Source organism: Coregonus clupeaformis, chromosome 23 (genome assembly GCF_020615455.1).
Source record: "Coregonus clupeaformis isolate EN_2021a chromosome 23, ASM2061545v1, whole genome shotgun sequence".
Lineage (NCBI taxonomy): Eukaryota > Metazoa > Chordata > Actinopteri > Salmoniformes > Salmonidae > Coregonus > Coregonus clupeaformis.
This window is the reverse complement of record NC_059214.1, coordinates 30,069,648-30,087,476: the sequence shown is the minus strand read 5'-3', so window position 1 is coordinate 30,087,476 and position 17,829 is coordinate 30,069,648. Positions and strand designations below refer to the sequence as shown.

General features: G+C 42.9%; 1 protein-coding gene across 2 annotated transcripts in view; it reads right to left on the bottom strand.

Annotated features, from left to right (window-relative positions):
* LOC121536868 (radixin) overlaps nucleotides 1-17,829 on the bottom strand; it is a 101,348-nt gene that overhangs the window by 51,490 nt on the left and 32,029 nt on the right. For both annotated transcript variants that reach the window (XM_045206629.1, XM_041844474.2), the window contains exon 2: nucleotides 4,231-4,330. In XM_045206629.1, the coding sequence (XP_045062564.1) occupies nucleotides 4,231-4,242 (12 nt within the window). In that variant the 5' untranslated portion in view covers nucleotides 4,243-4,330. The remainder of the gene's footprint in view (nucleotides 1-4,230; nucleotides 4,331-17,829) is intronic.

The following is a 17,829-nucleotide window of genomic DNA, read 5'->3' as shown; positions in this document are numbered from 1 at the left end:
CTATGTAATAAAATGAAAGTGTCTAGTGTCTGACTCCTGAGATGTCTGAACAACAATAACAAGTTGTTAATGTCACTGTGGTCCCGGTCGTTCGGTCCATGTCCTATTCTTGAAGTCATGCACAAACTCATGCAGCTGGTGATCGAATTCCTCCCGGAGTTTTGGCGATAGTTCATCCATGAAATCAGCTATAGGTGCCAGGGCCCTGTGGAGAGGATGAGAAGAGGGGGGAAATGTTAGGTCTGTGGAGAGCAGTGTGCATGGGGAGGAGATGAGGGAAAAAAGACAACAGAAGACAGGAAAGGGAATAAAGAAATAAAGACATTATTTACCTCTGGGACAAGCTGGTGGCTCAATGCATGACGTTCTCCAGATCTTGAGATCGGTCTTTGCAATGCTTTTGCGAGTGATGTGTCAAGGGCTGAGTCTGCAGCTCTTTCCTCCCTTCTTCTCACAACCCTGCTACTATTGCTGCTGCTCTGTGGCATTGGTGAGGAGCTAGCCAGTGGAGTAGGTCTTGGAGGTGGGCCCAGGATAGAGCTTCCCAGGTCCTACAAAGAGATGGTTTCCCATTCTGCACTGCAGCTCAGTGCGGGAGATGGGCTGGGGGCCGATGACCAGTCAGTGCTGGGGGACGGTGAAGAGGCAATGCTGGGGAGCAGAGAACACAACCTGGTGCTGCCCCCATTCACTTTGTGTTTGTGCCTTGAAAAAGTAAAAAAGTAGAGGACTATTTAGTACACATAATCAAACCATCCAAAACGATCAATGAACAACATATCAAATATCATTAACCGAGAATAAAATGTTGCAAATGTTTGAGTAGAGTTGAGTAGGCCTAGCTACTCAAAGCAGAGTTGAGTAGGCCTAGCTACTCAAAGCAGAGTTGAGTAGGCCTAGCTACTCAAAGCAGAGTTGAGTAGGCCTAGCTACTCAAAGCAGAGTTGAGTAGGCCTAGCTACTCAAAGCAGAGTTGAGTAGGCCTAGCTACTCAAAGCAGAGTTGAGTAGGCCTAGCTACTCAACTCTGCTCAAACATTTGCAACATTTTAGCTAGCTGGACCTTGATACCGAACTTAGACTTTGGTGTTACCAATGTGGGACACTTATGATTTTCTTTCTCTGACAAAATGATGTTTGATCAAAAAGTTGTAAAGATCTTTAGTTTAGTTGGTTGGCTTGCTTGCTTTCTTTCGCTGCATGAGTATTCTGCTAGGCTAGCTAGCGCTACTTTTCCTCGACTACAATAGAAAATACAACATACCTCATTCTTTGGTGAAGACGGCATGTTGCTTTCCATCTTGCTTCCTTCTGTACCTCCTCGGCCAAGCAATGTTTGAAGTTGTCGTTCGCCATGTTGAGAAGAAGAAGAAACTCGCGTCACCCCTACAATTGACCAATCGCCAACGAAGGAGTGTAGACTTCAGCTACCAAACTTCGGTTTGCCTCGAGAAAAAATGTTGTGTGCACGAAAAGATGAACAAAACCATTGCCGAAGACCAAAACGAACCAAAACATCACAAAATGTCTTCATAATATATACACGAACTGTTCCGGATGGGAAGCATGAGGACGCCTTAACTGAGAGGTGGAGGACAGAGAGAGAAAGGAAGGAAGAAGAGAAGGAGAGCTAGGCAGAGAGACTGGGAGAGGATGAGAATAGAGAGGGAGGACTAGAAGGACATCAAAAGGTAAAGATAATATAAAGAGCAGGGGAGAGAGATGGTAGAAGTGGGGAGTGGAGGTTTATGTAGAGCCTACATTTTTCTATGTGTTTGGGCTAATGTGAGGCTGATGGAAAGGGATGGGTGAGTGAACTTCACACCTGATAATTCGATTTAGTGACTTGGATAATTCCCATTATATTAATGAAAACTGGGTTATGAAATATTTAAAGCCTGCCTGGTGGGTGGGCGCAGGCATGCTGGTGTGGAGCAGGGAAAGTAGTGAGGCGGACCAGAGGAGGGGCGACATGTGCAAAACGCTTCAGTAAATCAATAATGCATCAAGTCCCACCATGCCCCACACCATAGTTCTACAATGGTGATACATGCTTACAAGCCAGACAAATATACAGATCAAGTACACACACAACAAACAAGCACTCACTAACACACACACACACACACACACACACTACTCCCCCCATAGACTCCCTGCTGTGTCCTCCCACAGATTGGCCCTCCAACTCTAGTTAACAAGGACCCCCTTTACAGCAGACATGAAAAACAGGCACACCTTCGGACGCCTATTAAGTGGTGTTACAGAGGAATAATCCATCATTAAAACATGCCCAGAGCGAAGGAAGGGTCCAACACTGAAACCCACTGATTTAATGGAGTGCCTCAGGCAAGCTAGAGAGGCCAGAGGTCCCTGTATCCCCCCTTTTAAGAGCACAACAGACCTGTCTGCCTCTCTCCCCTAAAACACACTGCAGCCTGATGGAGGCATTATTCACTCTCACCGTGTCTTTGTTGAGTGTATCTGGAGGGGCCACTCAGACAGAACCTCTTACAGTAAGTGCAGACAACAAGACGTCTGAGTGACAAGCCACAGTAATACAATGCATTTAATCCAACAATATATTGACATATGATGAACATCTTTCCCCTGAGGGCGTCTTGGGGAATAATTGGCAAATGTATTGCTCAATGAGCACAATGTGAACAAATGTCTGATGGACTATCCATGTCTGTAGAGTGGAGGGTTTACAGTGATTGATGGACTATCCATGTCTGTAGAGTGGAGGGTTTACAACACACGTGTCAAACTCATTCCACAGAGGGCCGAGTATCTGCAAGTTTTCGCTCCACCCTTGTACTTGATTGATGAATTAAGGGCACTAATTAGTATGGAACTCCCCTCACCTGGTTGTCTAGGTCTGAATTGAAAGGGAAAAACAAAAACCTGCAGACACTCGGCCCTCCGTGGAATGAGTGTCACACCCTGGCTCTGGGGACTCTATATGTTGAGCCAGGGTGTGTAGATTCTATGTGTTGTTGTTCTATGTCGGGATTCTAGTATTGTGTTTTCTATGTTGGCCAGTATGGTTCTCAATCAGAGGCAACGAGTATCAGCTGTTGCTTGTTGTCTCTGATTGGGAGCCATACTTAAGCAGCCAGTTTTCCCACAGTAGTTGTGGGATCTTGTTCCGTGTTCCGTATGGTTTTTTGTAGCCAAGGACTTCACGTGTCGTTATCGTTTGTTGTTTTGTTTATTGTGTTGTACACTTAATAAAATAAGTATGTTCGCTCATCACGCTGCGCCTTGGTCCACTCCGTTCAACGATCGTGACAGAAGATCCCACCATACCAGGACCAAGCAGCGTGTCCAGGAGCAGGCAGCCTGGACGTGGGAGCAGATAGTGGACGGGCAGGGGTCCTGGACCTGGGAGGAAATCCAGGCCGGGATGGATCGCCGTCCGTGGAAGGAGACGGTGGAGGCGCGACGGAGAGAGGAGCAATGGCGTCAACAGTGTCGTCGTCGGACGGACGAGAGGCAACCCCAAAAAATGTTTAGGGGGGGGGGGCACACGGCATGGGCGACGGGGCAGCAGGAGGCAGCTACAGGGCGTATTGGGAGGTTGAGTGATGAGGCCACCAGGTTAAGGGGGCTATTGGTCCAGAGGGAGCAGGAGTTAGTGGTTCAGAGGGTGGAGCTACTGGAGGCGATAAGGGAGAAGGTGAGAGTAGAGGCACGGCGAGAGGAACTGTGTAGGCAGCTGAGGGAGCGGAGGGTTATGAAGAAACCCAGTCCCGCTCCTCACACCAAGCAAGTGGTGTGCGTCACCAGTCCGGTCCGGCCCGTTCCTGCTCCCCGCACTAAGTTGATGGTGCGCGTCGCCAGCCCGGCCCGGCCTGTTCCTGCCCCTCGCACCAAGCCTACGGTGCGAGGGGCAGGAAGGGGAGGACGGAGTAAATGAAATGGCATCTAATACATGTGTTTGATGTATTTGACATCATTCCACTAATTCCGCTCCAGCCATTACCACGAGCCCGTCCTCCCCAATTAAGGTGCCACCAACCTCCTGTGGTGTATGTGTAAGTTACAGTCAGATTACTGTGTCCTAACATGTGGCTGTTGTTCTTGCATGGTGTGAAAGATACTTTGGAACAAAGCCTGAGGTGTTGTGGTGGAAAAGACATTGTGAAATTCACAACACAATCTGAACATTCACGTCTCCTGTGAATATTGTTTCCCCAATGTGTTTACACATCTATATTTGTCTCACCGGTTTGGGCATCTTTGTCCTCTCTCCAGCCTTGCCCTTCTGCTGAGAAAATGCAAAGAAATCGTCCTCCGTCTCGTTGCCTCGCCCTTGGCTCCACTGCCTGGAGGAGAGAGCAGATCAGTTATTATTAACACTATAAATAACAGAGGAGAGAGCAGATCAGTTATTATTAACACTATAAATAACAGAGGAGAGAGCAGATCAGTTATTATTAACACTATAAATAACAGAGGAGAGAGCAGATCAGTTATTATTAACACTATAAATAACAGAGGAGAGAGCAGATCAGTTATTATTAACACTATAAATAACAGAGGAGAGAGCAGATCAGTTATTATTAACACTATAAATAACACGCGATAGAGAGAGAGATCATTTTTTTAAATAACATCGATGTCAGTGAGGATTGACAGTTGAGGATGACAAAACTCATGTAAAAAACCTTCACATTTGAAATTATTTTGTATTGAGTCAGTTGTAGTGGTTACTACACTTCCCAACTGAAAACATATGCTGGCTCCTGAACAACAACTCCAAACAACGAGAAGAGAAAATGGGAGGGAGGGAGGGGGAGGGATAGAGCACCAGCGGTAGGTAGGCCTTGAAGTAGTCCCTGTGGTGCCAGGGCCATGAGATGGCGAAGGCCAGAAATAGGCTCTGCTAATGAAGTAACGAAAGTCATCCCAGAGAGAGAGAGCAGAGAGATGTGATAGCAGTCAGCCAGGCAGGCAGGCAGGGCTGCAGAACTAAGCAGCAGCAGCAGCGCTTTAAGGAAATGAGGAGCAGGCTTACTGAGGGACGGTAATCTGACTCTATCTTTACCTCTCACTCTCTCTCTCTCTCTCTCTCTCTCTCCCTAGCAGAGACTGGGGGAACAGATATACTGCAGTGTGATAGGGGAGGTAGAGAACCCAAGCTGGGCCTGCCCCACTTACCTGGCACAGAGGAGATAAAGGAGTGGACAGACTAGAGAGTGATGGTGGCAGAAGCTCCACATTGCTTCCTAACTTAAACTTTCTCCCTCATTGAGCACAAAGAAGACAATAAGGTTATTCTAACTTCTGAGTGAGAATGCCCCTTTTGAAGGACACAGGAACTATTTTATATAAGGTATTGAGTCTACACCTCTACTTTTAAATCTCCCTCTTTTGTCTCCCTTTAATCTCCCTCATAAATGACAGGGTGTAGTCAAGTCCCTGGACTCCCTGGTCCCTATCTAAAGCAGGACTGCGTTTAGTAGGGCACAACGTTGTGGTACGCTGAGGTAGAAATATATCAGGAAAGACATGCCTCTCTAACATGTATAGGAAGCAATCATATCTATCACCGTCCTCAACGTGACACAGGTGCTTAGATTTCATCACTAGAGCAGGACTGATTTCTATATATTCTAGCTAATTATATTAGTCTCTATAAGGACCTCTGGTGGGTCTTTGGGAGAAAGATGACCTGTGATTTCCCCACCCACCTCAGGGCAGCCTTAACCTGTGACTTTGTGACATCAGTAACTAGCATCCGGTGCCAAACATAGGTACTCCCTGTTTACCCCACTCACTTATAAACCTGCCTGGCAGAGAAAAGCTATAATCCTGTCTGCAGTGTGTGTGTGTGTGTGTGTGTGTGTGTGTGTGTGTTACCTGACCCCTCCATTCACCAAAGCCTGAGCGTCACTCTCAAATGGACACAGCTTCCAGGTCACAATTCATACAGAAAGTAACAGGCTCTGGCTCTGCTCTCCACACACACATTACTCTCTTTCATCTCTCTCCTGTTCTCTCTCTCTTTCTTTCACTCTCTCTGACGCAGTAGCTCTTAACAGGACATGGCATATAGTTCTCATAAAACTAGTTCCAGGTGTTTTAGTAACAAGCCTTTTCCACACCCTGTCGGTGTACCCCTCACAAATCCTGTTTCCCTCTTCTCCATTCCCTTGTTCCCTCTCTCATCTCATTCTATCACTGCAGTGGTACAAGCGAGTGTAGAGGGGCTGCTGGGCCAGTGGGTTTGCGGGGTGTGTGTGTGTTTACAGATCTGATGGCCACATCTCCAACTGTGGTGTGAGTGATACTACAGCGGGTATACAAACAAAGGAGATGTAGCACCGCTACAACAACTGACAACAAACTGTACTCTCCTTATGGGGGCATTACAACTTCCGGATAGTTGGGTGAAAGGCTCACAGGAGTGACACTGTGTACCCAGCTAATAATTATAGGGAGAGAATGTTTTTGTAATGTTACCCGTAATGTTCCCCTAATGTTTGAGTGTCCAGTTTTCTATTAGTTAGGGGAACATTCTATGTTAACAAAAACCTTCTTAGAACCTTTTTAGCATGTTCTGGTATTCAAGTTAGGAAAACATTCCCTTAATGTCAAGCAGAACTTATCCAGAACGTGGTTACAATGTTCTCAAAATATACAACAATATTCTAGACGCGTGTTATGGGATGTTGAAAGAGCATTCATGTGTCCAGTTTTCTCAGGGTTAGGACAATATTCCATCAACGTCCCACCAAACATACACAGAACATAGTTGCCATGTTCTCAGAATGGAAGATATTAATGTTCTAGACACATTTCATTGGAAAGTTGCAACAACATTTCTGTGTATCAGTTGTCAGGACCTCGCCTGGTGGTCCCAAAGAAATGTTCTCCCCCCCAAATTGTTTTTTATCATTACACATCACGCCTTGTTACTGTTGCCAAGCCCTTCAAGACCCTGATTGGTGAACCACTGCTACATTCATAGCTCTTGTTGTCTGTTGGCAAGGATACTCACACACACACACACACAGTGCTTTTAACATAGTGTTTTCAACGTACATATTTGACACACTATGACACATTGTGCATGTTCATTTATACAGTAATTAGTATTCACCTGCGATTTGAACTCACAACCTCTTGGTTCACATCTTGCTGCGACGCCACCATGTCTGTGTCAGTTATCATTTAGTTAATTTGAAAATTCTTTCATCATTGATATAAGGGTTTTCTGTATAGTTGTCTAATGTTGGTGGGGCATATTAACCTGTTTTAATTATACTCCTGAATCACTATGATCAATACACGTTTTTCTTGAGTGTACCTTTAACAGAGCTGAGATTTATTTCAAAGTGCATTCACCCTATTGCTTACACCTATCAAGTTGTTTCAGATCTACACAAATGCTTAGGGTGGAGGGGTTAGGGTTTCTTCTGGACAGGGTCTAACTATACTGGCCCAATAAGCACATGCCCTAGAGATATCCCGTATTGGGACAGCAGTTAGGGTGTTTGTCATTGCGGCTGGTGGCCTGGGTTTGAGACCCGCTTGGGGAGTCCCCCTACTCTCACGTTCTTAGCAATACATGTTAATGTCGTTATTTGGCAGTAGTTACAACACACCTATCTGGTCTCATTCAAATGAGTTTCTCATTGAAATTCTAGATAGCTGAGCATCTGAAAGAGAACTCTCTATCGTCTTCTTGAAATCCACACCACATATACAGCACCATGTAGAACAAACGTGTCTCTGATAAGGATTGACATTAGCTCTTTTACTAATTTGTTGCTGAAACATGGCCCAGGTGGTAGTGCTACTTCTGATAGAAACATACTCAGAACATGGTGGCCAAATTCTCAGATTATCAGAAATGTGTTTATTTATAGTAGCATGTCTGTACTTTCTCACATTAGCCATTTAAGCAACGATGATGCCAGTTATAACAAAACAATACACAACACAGAGTTCCATCTCCAACTTTTAATGTGGAAAAATTGACAAATTGCAACATAATCACTTCGGAAGAGTATTGGGGGTAATATGTTACTTTTATAGTTAGGCCCTGTCCAGAAGAAACCCTAACCCCTCCTCCCTAGCAGTGGTGTAAAGTACTTAAGTAAAAAAACATTAAAGTACTACTTACTACTTTGGGGGTATTTGTACTTTACTTTACTATTTATATATTTTTTTAACATTTACTTTTTACTCCATACATTTTCCCTGACACCCAAAAGTACTCGCCCGTTACATTTTGAATGCTTAGCAGGACAGGAAAATGGTCCAATTCGCACACTTATCAAGAGAACATCCCTGGTCATCTCTACTGCCTCTGATCTGGCGGACTCAATAAACACAAATGCATTGTTTGTAAATGATTTCTGAGTTTAGTGTGCCCCTGGCTATCCATAAATTTAAAAAACATGAAAATTATGCCGTCTGGTTTGCTTAACATAAGGAATTTGAAATGATTTATACTTGTATTTTTACTTTTGATACTTTAGTACATCTAAAACCAAATACTTTTATCCTTTTACTCAAGTACTATTTTACTGGGTGGCTTTCATTTTTACTTGAGTCATTTTCTATTAAGGTACACTAAATGGCCAAAAGTATATGGACGGCTTCATGGCCGAGCAGCCGCACACAAGCCTAAGATCACCATGCGCAATGCCAAGCGTCAGCTAGAGTGGTGTAAAGCTCGCCGCCATTGGACTCCGGAGCAGTGGAAACGCGTTCTCTGGAGTGATGAATCACGCGTCACCATCTGGCAGTCCGACGGACTAATCTGGGTTTGGCGGATGCCAGGAGAACGCTACCTGCACGAATGCATAGTGCCAACTGTAAAGTTTGGTGGAGTAGGAATAATGATCTGGGGCTGTTTTTCATGGTTCAGGCTAGGCGCCTTAGTTCCAATGCAGGGAAATTTTTACTCTACAGCATACAATGATATTCCAGACGATTCTGTGCTTCCAACTTTGTGGCAACAGTTTGGGGAAGGCCCTTTCCTGTTTCAGCATGACAATGCCCCTGTGCACAAAGCGAGGTCAATACAGAAATGGTTTGTCAAGATCAGTGTGGAAGAACTTGACTGACCTGCACAGAGCCCTGACCTCAACCCCATTGAACACTTTTGGGATGAATTGGAACGCCGACTGCGAGCCAGGCCTAAGTGCCCAACATCAGTGCCCGACCTCGCTAATGCTCTTGTGGCTGAGTGGAAGCAGGTCCCCGCAGCAATGTTCCAACATCTAGTGGAAAGCCTTCCCAGAGGAGTGGAGGCTGTTATAGCAGCAAAGGGGGGACCAACTCCATATTAATTTTCCATGATTTTGAAATGATATGTTCGACGAGCAGGTGTCAACATACTTTTGGCCGTGTAGTGTATCTTTACTTTTACTTAAGTATGACAATTGGTTACTTTTTACATCTCTGCTCCCTAGGCACTTGTGTAGATCTGAAACAACTTGATAGGTGTAAGCAATAGGGTGAAGACACTTTGAAGTAAATATCAGCTCTGTTAAAAGTACACTCAAGAAAATGGTGTATTGATCATAGTGATTCAGGTTAATATGCACCACCAACATTAGACAGCCCTTAAATTGCTGAAATAAATAAATAAAATCAACAATGAAATAATATTCAGATGAACTGATACTGGACATGGTGGCTTAGCATGTAGGAAGATCGGAATACTGTAAACCAAGAGGTTGTGAGATCAAATCCCAGGAGAGGCCATATAATAATTACTGTATAAATTAACATGCATAATGTATGTCAAAGTGTGTAAAATATGTAAGTTGAAAACACTGCATGTTAAAAGCACTGTGAGTATCCCTTGCCAACAGACAAAGAGCTATGGATGGATCAGTGGTTGGCCTTGATTGGCTTGGCAAAAGTAACAACATGTAATGGGACACAAATGTTCTTGCAACGTTCAATGAAACGTGTCTAGAACATCAATATCTTATATTCTGAGAACATGGCTACCATGCTCTGTGTATGTTGACGGAACGTTCTCTTTACCCACAGAAAACTGGACACAATGTTTTTTCCACATTCCCATGAAACGTGTCTAGAACATTAATATCTTAATTTCTGAGAACATGGTAACCACGTTCTGGGTAAGTTCTAATTGACATTAAGGGAATGGTCTCTTGGAAACATTCCTTGCACATCACGGGAACATTCCAATGAAAACGTTAATTAAATTACCTAATTAGACTCTTAAGGGAACGGTCTCTAAAGTTGTGGAACGTTTGTTGTTAGTTGGGTAAGGCCTACTTCAAATCCCTGATACAGCCATAGGAGAGCAGAGTCAGGTGAACCATACCCTACCTTTCTAACCATGACAAATAGTGTCTTCTTGTAATATCCTGGTTCATTTCCTGAGTAATATGATCCTGTGTTTCAAGGTAATCACGTTGGAATGACAGGGATGGGATTCCCCTGAGGCCGCTAGGAAACCAAATACATCGCCAAGGTAACCAGATAGCATCAGTCTGTGACCCAGCCGGCGATGCGGTCACGCCGGTTCAGAACACCCTGTACAAACTGTTGCAGGGCCTTATCTATGCTACTTATATGGGTTTACTGTATGGCAGTCTGTGAGGAGGAGCATATTTGGAAGAAAAAGTGGCTGACATTTGAAGTTTAATATATTGAATACAAGTATACGGTCGTTGTTTTCAGTTCAGTTCCATAACCATGAGCAACCTCAATAATGCATTAGGCTACTATAAAAAGTGAGTAGCTTTCAAGTAAATGTATGAATGTACTGTAGCCTTCCAATATTCAACTGGAGGACAGTGTCCATGTGTAACACTTCCGCAGGCACAGGAATCTTCAACACGCTATAGCACTGGAAAAACATAAAAACAGCAGTAAAAAAGGATCCCTTCTCATGTTGGTGAGTACTTTCTCAATCGAGTTTTAACCAATTATTTATATATACACTCGATTACTAACAGGGGGAGCTGTTTTGAAGTCACCGCACCTCGATCTTGGCAATCCCCCACCACTGTAATGTTTTGGGGGAAGCTATAGAAATGCATTTATTAATGTCTACATTTGTTTTTGCCACGTTTAATCGATTACAGACACCTTAATGCATACTATCAAATGATATGATGTGAGCTAAACATAAAAATTACAAATATACACTACCGGTCAAAAGTTAAGGGTTTAAGGGCATTCAAGGGTTTTTCTTTATTTTTACTATTTTCTACATTGTAGAATAATAGTGAAGACATCAAAACTATGAAATAACACATATGGAATCATGTAGTAACCAAAAAAGTGTTCAACAAATCAAAATCTATTTTATATTTTAGATGCTTCAAAGTAGCCACCCTTTGCCTTGATGACAGCTTTGCACACTCTTGGCATTCTCTCAACCAGCTTCACCTGGAATGCTTTTCCAACAGTCTTGAAGGAGTTCCCATATATGCTGAGCACTTGTTGGCTGCTTTTCCTTCACTCTGCCGTCTGACTCATCCCAAACCATCTCAATTGGTTTGAGGTCGGGGGATTGTGGAGGCCAGGTAATCTGATGCAGTACTCCATCACTCTCCTTCTTGGTCAAATAGCCCTTACACAGCCTGGAGGTGTGTTGGGTCATGGTCCTGTTGAAAAACAAATGATAGTCCCACTAAGCCCAAACCAGATGGGATGGCGTATCGCTGCAGAATGCCGTGGTAGCCATGCTGGTTAAGTGTGCCTTGAATTCTAAATATATCACAGACAGTGTCACCAGCAAAGCACCCCCACACCATAACACCTCCTCCTCCATGCTTTACGGTGGGAACTACACATGCGGAGATCATCCGTTCACCCAGACCAAGTCTCACAAAGACACGGTGGTTGGAACCAAAAATCTCAAATTTGGACTCCAGACCAAAGGACAAATTTCCACCGGTCTAATGTCCATTGCTCATGTTTCTTGGCCCAAGCAGGTCTCTTCTTATTATTGGTGTCCTTTTGTAGTGGTTTCTTTTCAGCAATTTGACCATGAATGACTGATTCACACAGTCCCCTCTGAACAGTTGATGTTGAGATGTGTCTGTTACTTGAACTCTGTGAAGCATTTATTTGGGCTGCAATTTCTGAGGCTGGTAACTCTAATGAACTTATCCTGTGCAGCAGAGGAAACTCTGGGTCTTCCATTCCTGTGGCGGTCCTCATGAGAGCCAGTTTCATTACATAGCTTGATGGTTTTTGCGACTGCACTTGAAGAAACTTTCAAAGTTCTTGAAATGTTCCGTATTGACTGACCTTCATGTCTTAAAGTAATTTTGTTTCTCTTTGCTTATTTGTCCCATGTAGCTCAGTTGGTAGAGCATGGTGCTTGCAACGCCAGGGTTGTGGGTTCGTTTCCCACGGGGGGCCAGTATGAAAATGTATGCACTCACAGTTAGTGAGTCGCTCTGGATAAAAGCGTCTGCTAAATTACTAAAATGTAAAATATAAAATTTGAGCTGTTCTTCTCTACATTGTAGAGCTGTTCTTCTACAATGTAGAAAATAGTAAAAATAAAGAAAAACCCTTGAATGCCCTTAAACCCTTAAAACTTTTGACCGGTAGTGTATATAAAAACATTTTTCTTAAAGTATAATTTTTAGAAGGTACTGATGTTACTGTCCCCACTACAACAACAAAATACTTAAACACATGTAATTTGGTCCAATAAACATTTAATTGAAATACTGTAGAATTACATTCATCCCTATGGTGTGACAATATGGCCGACCTGTGGCTTCTAGCCTCTTATTGGCCAATACATAGCCTCAGCAATCCAGGTTTATATATGATTGGTTGTAACTCAGCCCCACAGGGGGGGACGTACTGAGCAACAGTATAGGGTTTGAGTGACAGGGACAATGGCCAATAAAAGATGGTATCCCACTGTGACCAGGCCAATCCACAGGTCTAATTAATAAGCGTCATCATAGCATCTGTTCGCTCTGCGCTATGGTTTACACTAGTTACCACAGCCACAAACTCCAAATTGGCTATATTGTAAAAGTTCTTGAAAATAAATATTTTCTTTTTGGTCTTAATTTAATGCCAGTGTTAGTCATAAGGTTATCAGTGTGGTTAAGGTTAGGGTAAGGTTTAAAATCGCATTTTAAGAAGAGAAATTGTATAAATAGGCAGGGTTTATGCCTTTATGGCTGTGGTAACTAGTGACACCCGTGCAAATACGGGATCCTTGGGTGTCCCTACTCTAAATCCTAACCCCTAACCTTAAACATACCCACAACCCTTACCTAACCCTAACCATTTCAAACGACAACTTCAATGGGGTAGGGACGTCCCAAGGATTCCGGATAGCACTCACCCATCTGTTCTAAGCTGTCAGGGTACGCACTTAGTGGCGATATTCAAGGACATGTTTGCATAAAAAAAGCCACACTAGGCCTAACCCATATTGTAGTTTCTAGGATCTGAAGTATTTGGTGGCCTGAGGACAGTGTTGCCATGTTCTCGGTTTTCCCCTCAAATTGGGCTACTTTGAAAACGATGTTGCGGGTGAAAATAAATTTGTCCCGGGATGCAGGTTTTTGAGCAATTTCTAAATTGCACCGCGGCCGCCATGGCATTTCTCTTTTAAAAAAAATATATTTCACTGTGACCTGCTGCTGACTGTCAGGCAGTGAGGCAGGCTGTTGCTGAGTGAGTGAGTGGTGGGGAGGGCCGGAGGGCCGGAGGGGGTCTGTGTGTGAGAGAGAGAGAGAGAGAGAGAGAGTAGCACGTATGCACGTTGTGACAACTTTTTACCAGTTGTATGTAGGCTATTTAGATTGTCATTATGGAGACACCTATTTCCAACCTTTTTTCCATAAAACATGTTAATACGCTAGAACTGATGCACATCAAGAAATAATGGAGACAAAGCACTGGAAAAAGACTTTGGGCGCACAAGAGCGTATTACATGAATTCGGTCAGAGGTGGTTTAAACTGCATTCTAATGTTTACTGCTTAAAGAAAACGGTATCAAGCGAAGTGCTTTATGCATGCTCAGTTCTTGGGTCTCGGGGGCTGCCAGAGTGGAAATTTGAAATGGAAGTTATGGAACTCCCTCGCGTGGCTCTTTTTATGGGGAAAAGTCCTCCATGAAACTGACATTAGGCTAAATGTGAAGAATTATACATTTTCCTCTGTTGGCCATCAAGTAGCCTATTAATGTATATGCCATTGTAGGCTACCATTTGATACAATAAATATGTTGAAATGACGAGATCACTAGAGTCATTGAAAATCAATGTGTGCCACTTGTGTAGCCTACCTGGAGCTGGCAAACCAATTAAATAAATAGCCTATTACTTCAGTTTATTATTGCTGTAGCCTTGTGTTATTATGCAATTATTAATGGACATGTTTAGTTAATTAAATTGGAAATTATCAAAGCTCTATCGCAATTGCCGATCAGTTGTTAGAACGCATTAGATTGACGGTAACAGTAGTCAGATTAGGTTACAGGTCAAACAAATTCAAAAAAATAAACACTGGCTGTTGTTGACAAGCATATTCAGTTCATATACATATTATTAATATTTAATTCAGTGATTGAAATTATGACCCCATCCTCAGTAGCCTATTCCAGCAGGCTATTGGGAAACACAAACACTTCTTACCTCGCTATTCATGTTGAATAAATTAGTCTGTTAATTTGAACTAAGCAAGCTGCTAAATCGTTCAGTTTTCATCTTGCCTACATCTTGTCTAGGCTACTGTAGACTATCTGAAATGAGACGTAGGCCTATCAGGGGCTATAGGCTACCTGCCTTTATCTAAGCAATTACAATCATAAACCCAGATTTTTGTCCGTAGCCTACGCCTATTGCAATGACAAGTCAATCTCGCAAATGGGCCATTTGTAGTCTTAACATTTGGCACATAATAACAGCACAATTGGCAGAAAAACTTGTTCATTAAGTTTTTCTTGCTTAGAGATTTCGAGATCCTCAAACTCTCCTGTCGGATTTATCTATAGTTATGCACATGCCCAAAGGGGATTTATTTACAATTATAAACCTGGTTCGGAGCCCTGAATGCTGATTGGCTGAAATTCGTGGTATATATTAGACCATATACCACGGGTATGACAAAACATTAATTTTTACTGTTTTAATTACGTTGTTAAGAACAGCCCTTAGCCGTGGTATATTGGCCATATACCATACCCTCTTGTGCAAATGATCTTGCGAGTTTAATAAGGGTAAATTATATTTTCTCTTGGCACATATTGAAATTCCTTTGTTATGGTATGTCATAGCTTGCAATAATTATTATTTTGAGGAAACACGAAATTTGCTTCTAAGGTCGTTACAAGTTACTATGATATTCCTTCTTAGTTGTCTCGATAACGTTATGGAAAAAGGGTTTATAGTATAAATAAGGCAACTCCTCTCTTGCTGTGAACAAATAATAATTGGGCTAGTTTTCAGGCCTTTTGGGCGGGTTTTGAGTAGTCATTAGGTTAGACATTTTAGCTTAACCTGGCAACCCTGTAAGAGGAGACAAGTGGAATTAAACTACTACAACAAAACATTTCTAAAGCCAAAGAAAAACACTCCACTGGCCAGCTAATTTGAGGACCCTGGTCGCGAGAGTGCAAAAAGAAACTGCTGTTACAAATGCTGCATATTTAAAGGAACGCCTTTAATCAATAATCACTTGCAACAAAGTTGCAAACCGTTGTTTCCACTATGCCACAATGGAGGGCATGTCCATGAATCTCATAAATGATAATATATATACAGTACCAGTCAAAGGTTTGGACACACCTGCTCATTCCAGGGTTTTTCTTTATTTTTACTATTTTCTACATTGTAGAACAATACTGAAGAGATCAAAACTATGAAATAACACATATGGAATCATGTAGTAAGCAAAAAAGTGTTAAACAAATCAAAATATATTTTATATTTGAGATTCTTCAAATAGCCACCCTTTGCCTTGATGACAGCTTTGCACACTCTTGGCATTCTCTCAACCAGCTTCACCTGGAATGCTTTTCCAACAGTCTTGAAGGAGTTCCCACATATGCTGAGCACTTTTTTGCTGCTTTTCCTTCCCTCTGCCGTCCAACTCATACCCAAACCATCTCAACTGGGTTGAGGTCGGGGGATTGTGGACGCCAGGTCATCTGATGTAGCACTCCATCACTCTCCTTCTTGGTAAAATAGCCCTTACACAGCCTGGAGGTGTTTTGGGTCATTGTCCTGTTGAAAAACAAATGATAGTCCCACTAAGCCCAAACCAGATGGGATGGCGTATCATTGCAGAATGCTGTAGTAGCCATGCTGGTTAAGTGTGCCTTGAATTCTAAATAAATCACAAACAGTGTCACCAGCAAAGCACCCCCACACCATAACACCTCCATGCTTTATGGTGGGAACTACACATGCGGAGATCATCCGTTCACCCAGACCGCGTCTCACAAAGACACAGCAGTTGGAACCAAAAATCTCCAATTTGGACTCCAGACCAAAGGACAAATTTCCACCGGTCTAATGTTCATTGCTTGTGTTTCTTGGCCCAAGCAGGTCTCTTCTTATTATTGGTGTCCTTTAGTAGTGGTTTCTTTGCAGCAATTCGACCATGAAGGCCTGTTTCACACAGTCCCTTCTGAACAGTTGATGTCTTGAACTCTGTGAAGTATTTATTTGGGCTGCAATTTCTGAGGCTGGTAACTCTAATGAACTTAGAGTTGAGAGCCAGTTTCATCATAGCACTTGATGTTTTTTGCGATTTCATGTCTTAAAGTAATGATGGACTTTCATTTCTCTTTGCTTATTTGAGCTGTTCTTGCCATAATATGGACTTGGTCTTTTACCAAATAGGGCTATCCTCTGTATACCACCCTACCTTGTCACAACAAAACTGATTGGCTCAAACGCATTAAGAAGGAATTAAATTCCACAAATTAACTTTTAAGAAGGCACACCTGTTAATTGAAATACATTCCAGGTGACTACCTCATGAAGCTCTTTGAGAGAATGCCATCACAACAGCGCCGGAGAAGATGGCTGCCGTTTTACAGCCCTCTAACCAATTGTACTATTATGTGTGTTTTTCCGCGTTATTTGTAATTTATTTTGTACATAATGTTTCTGCCATCGTCTCTTAAAACCAAAAAGAGCTTCTGGATATCAGGACAGCGATTACTCACCTCGTATTGGACGAAGATTTTTTCTTCAACGAGGCGGCCGCGAAGGATATCATACAGACACCCGACAAGGCCCAAATCCCCGTCATTCGCGTGAGGAAGAGACTGAGATATCGTGGACGTAGATCGGGGGTGCCTTGTAAGGATCCGACGGCGAGCGAGTAAACTGCCTCTTCCATCAATCCTATTAGCCAACGTTCAATCATTTGAAAATAAATTGGATGACCTAAGATTACGGTTATCCTACCAACGGGACATTAAAAACTGTAATATCTTATGTTTCACCGAGTCGTGGCTGAACGACGACATGGATAACATACAGCTAGCGGGCTATACGCTACATCGGCAGGATAGAACGACTGACTCCGGTAAGACAAGGGGTGGCGGTCTGTGTATATTTGTAAACAACAGCTGGTGCACAAAATCAAATACTAAGGAAGTCTCGAGGTTTTGCTCGCCTGAGGTAGAGTATCTTATAATAAGCTGTAGACCACACTATTTACCAAGAGAGTTTTCATCTATATTTTTCATAGCTGTCTATTTACCACCACAAACCAATGCTGGCATTAAGATTGCACTGAATGAGTTGTACAAGGCCATAAATCAACAGGAAAACGCTCATCCAGATGCAGCGCTCCTAGTGGCCGGGGACTTTAATGCAGGGA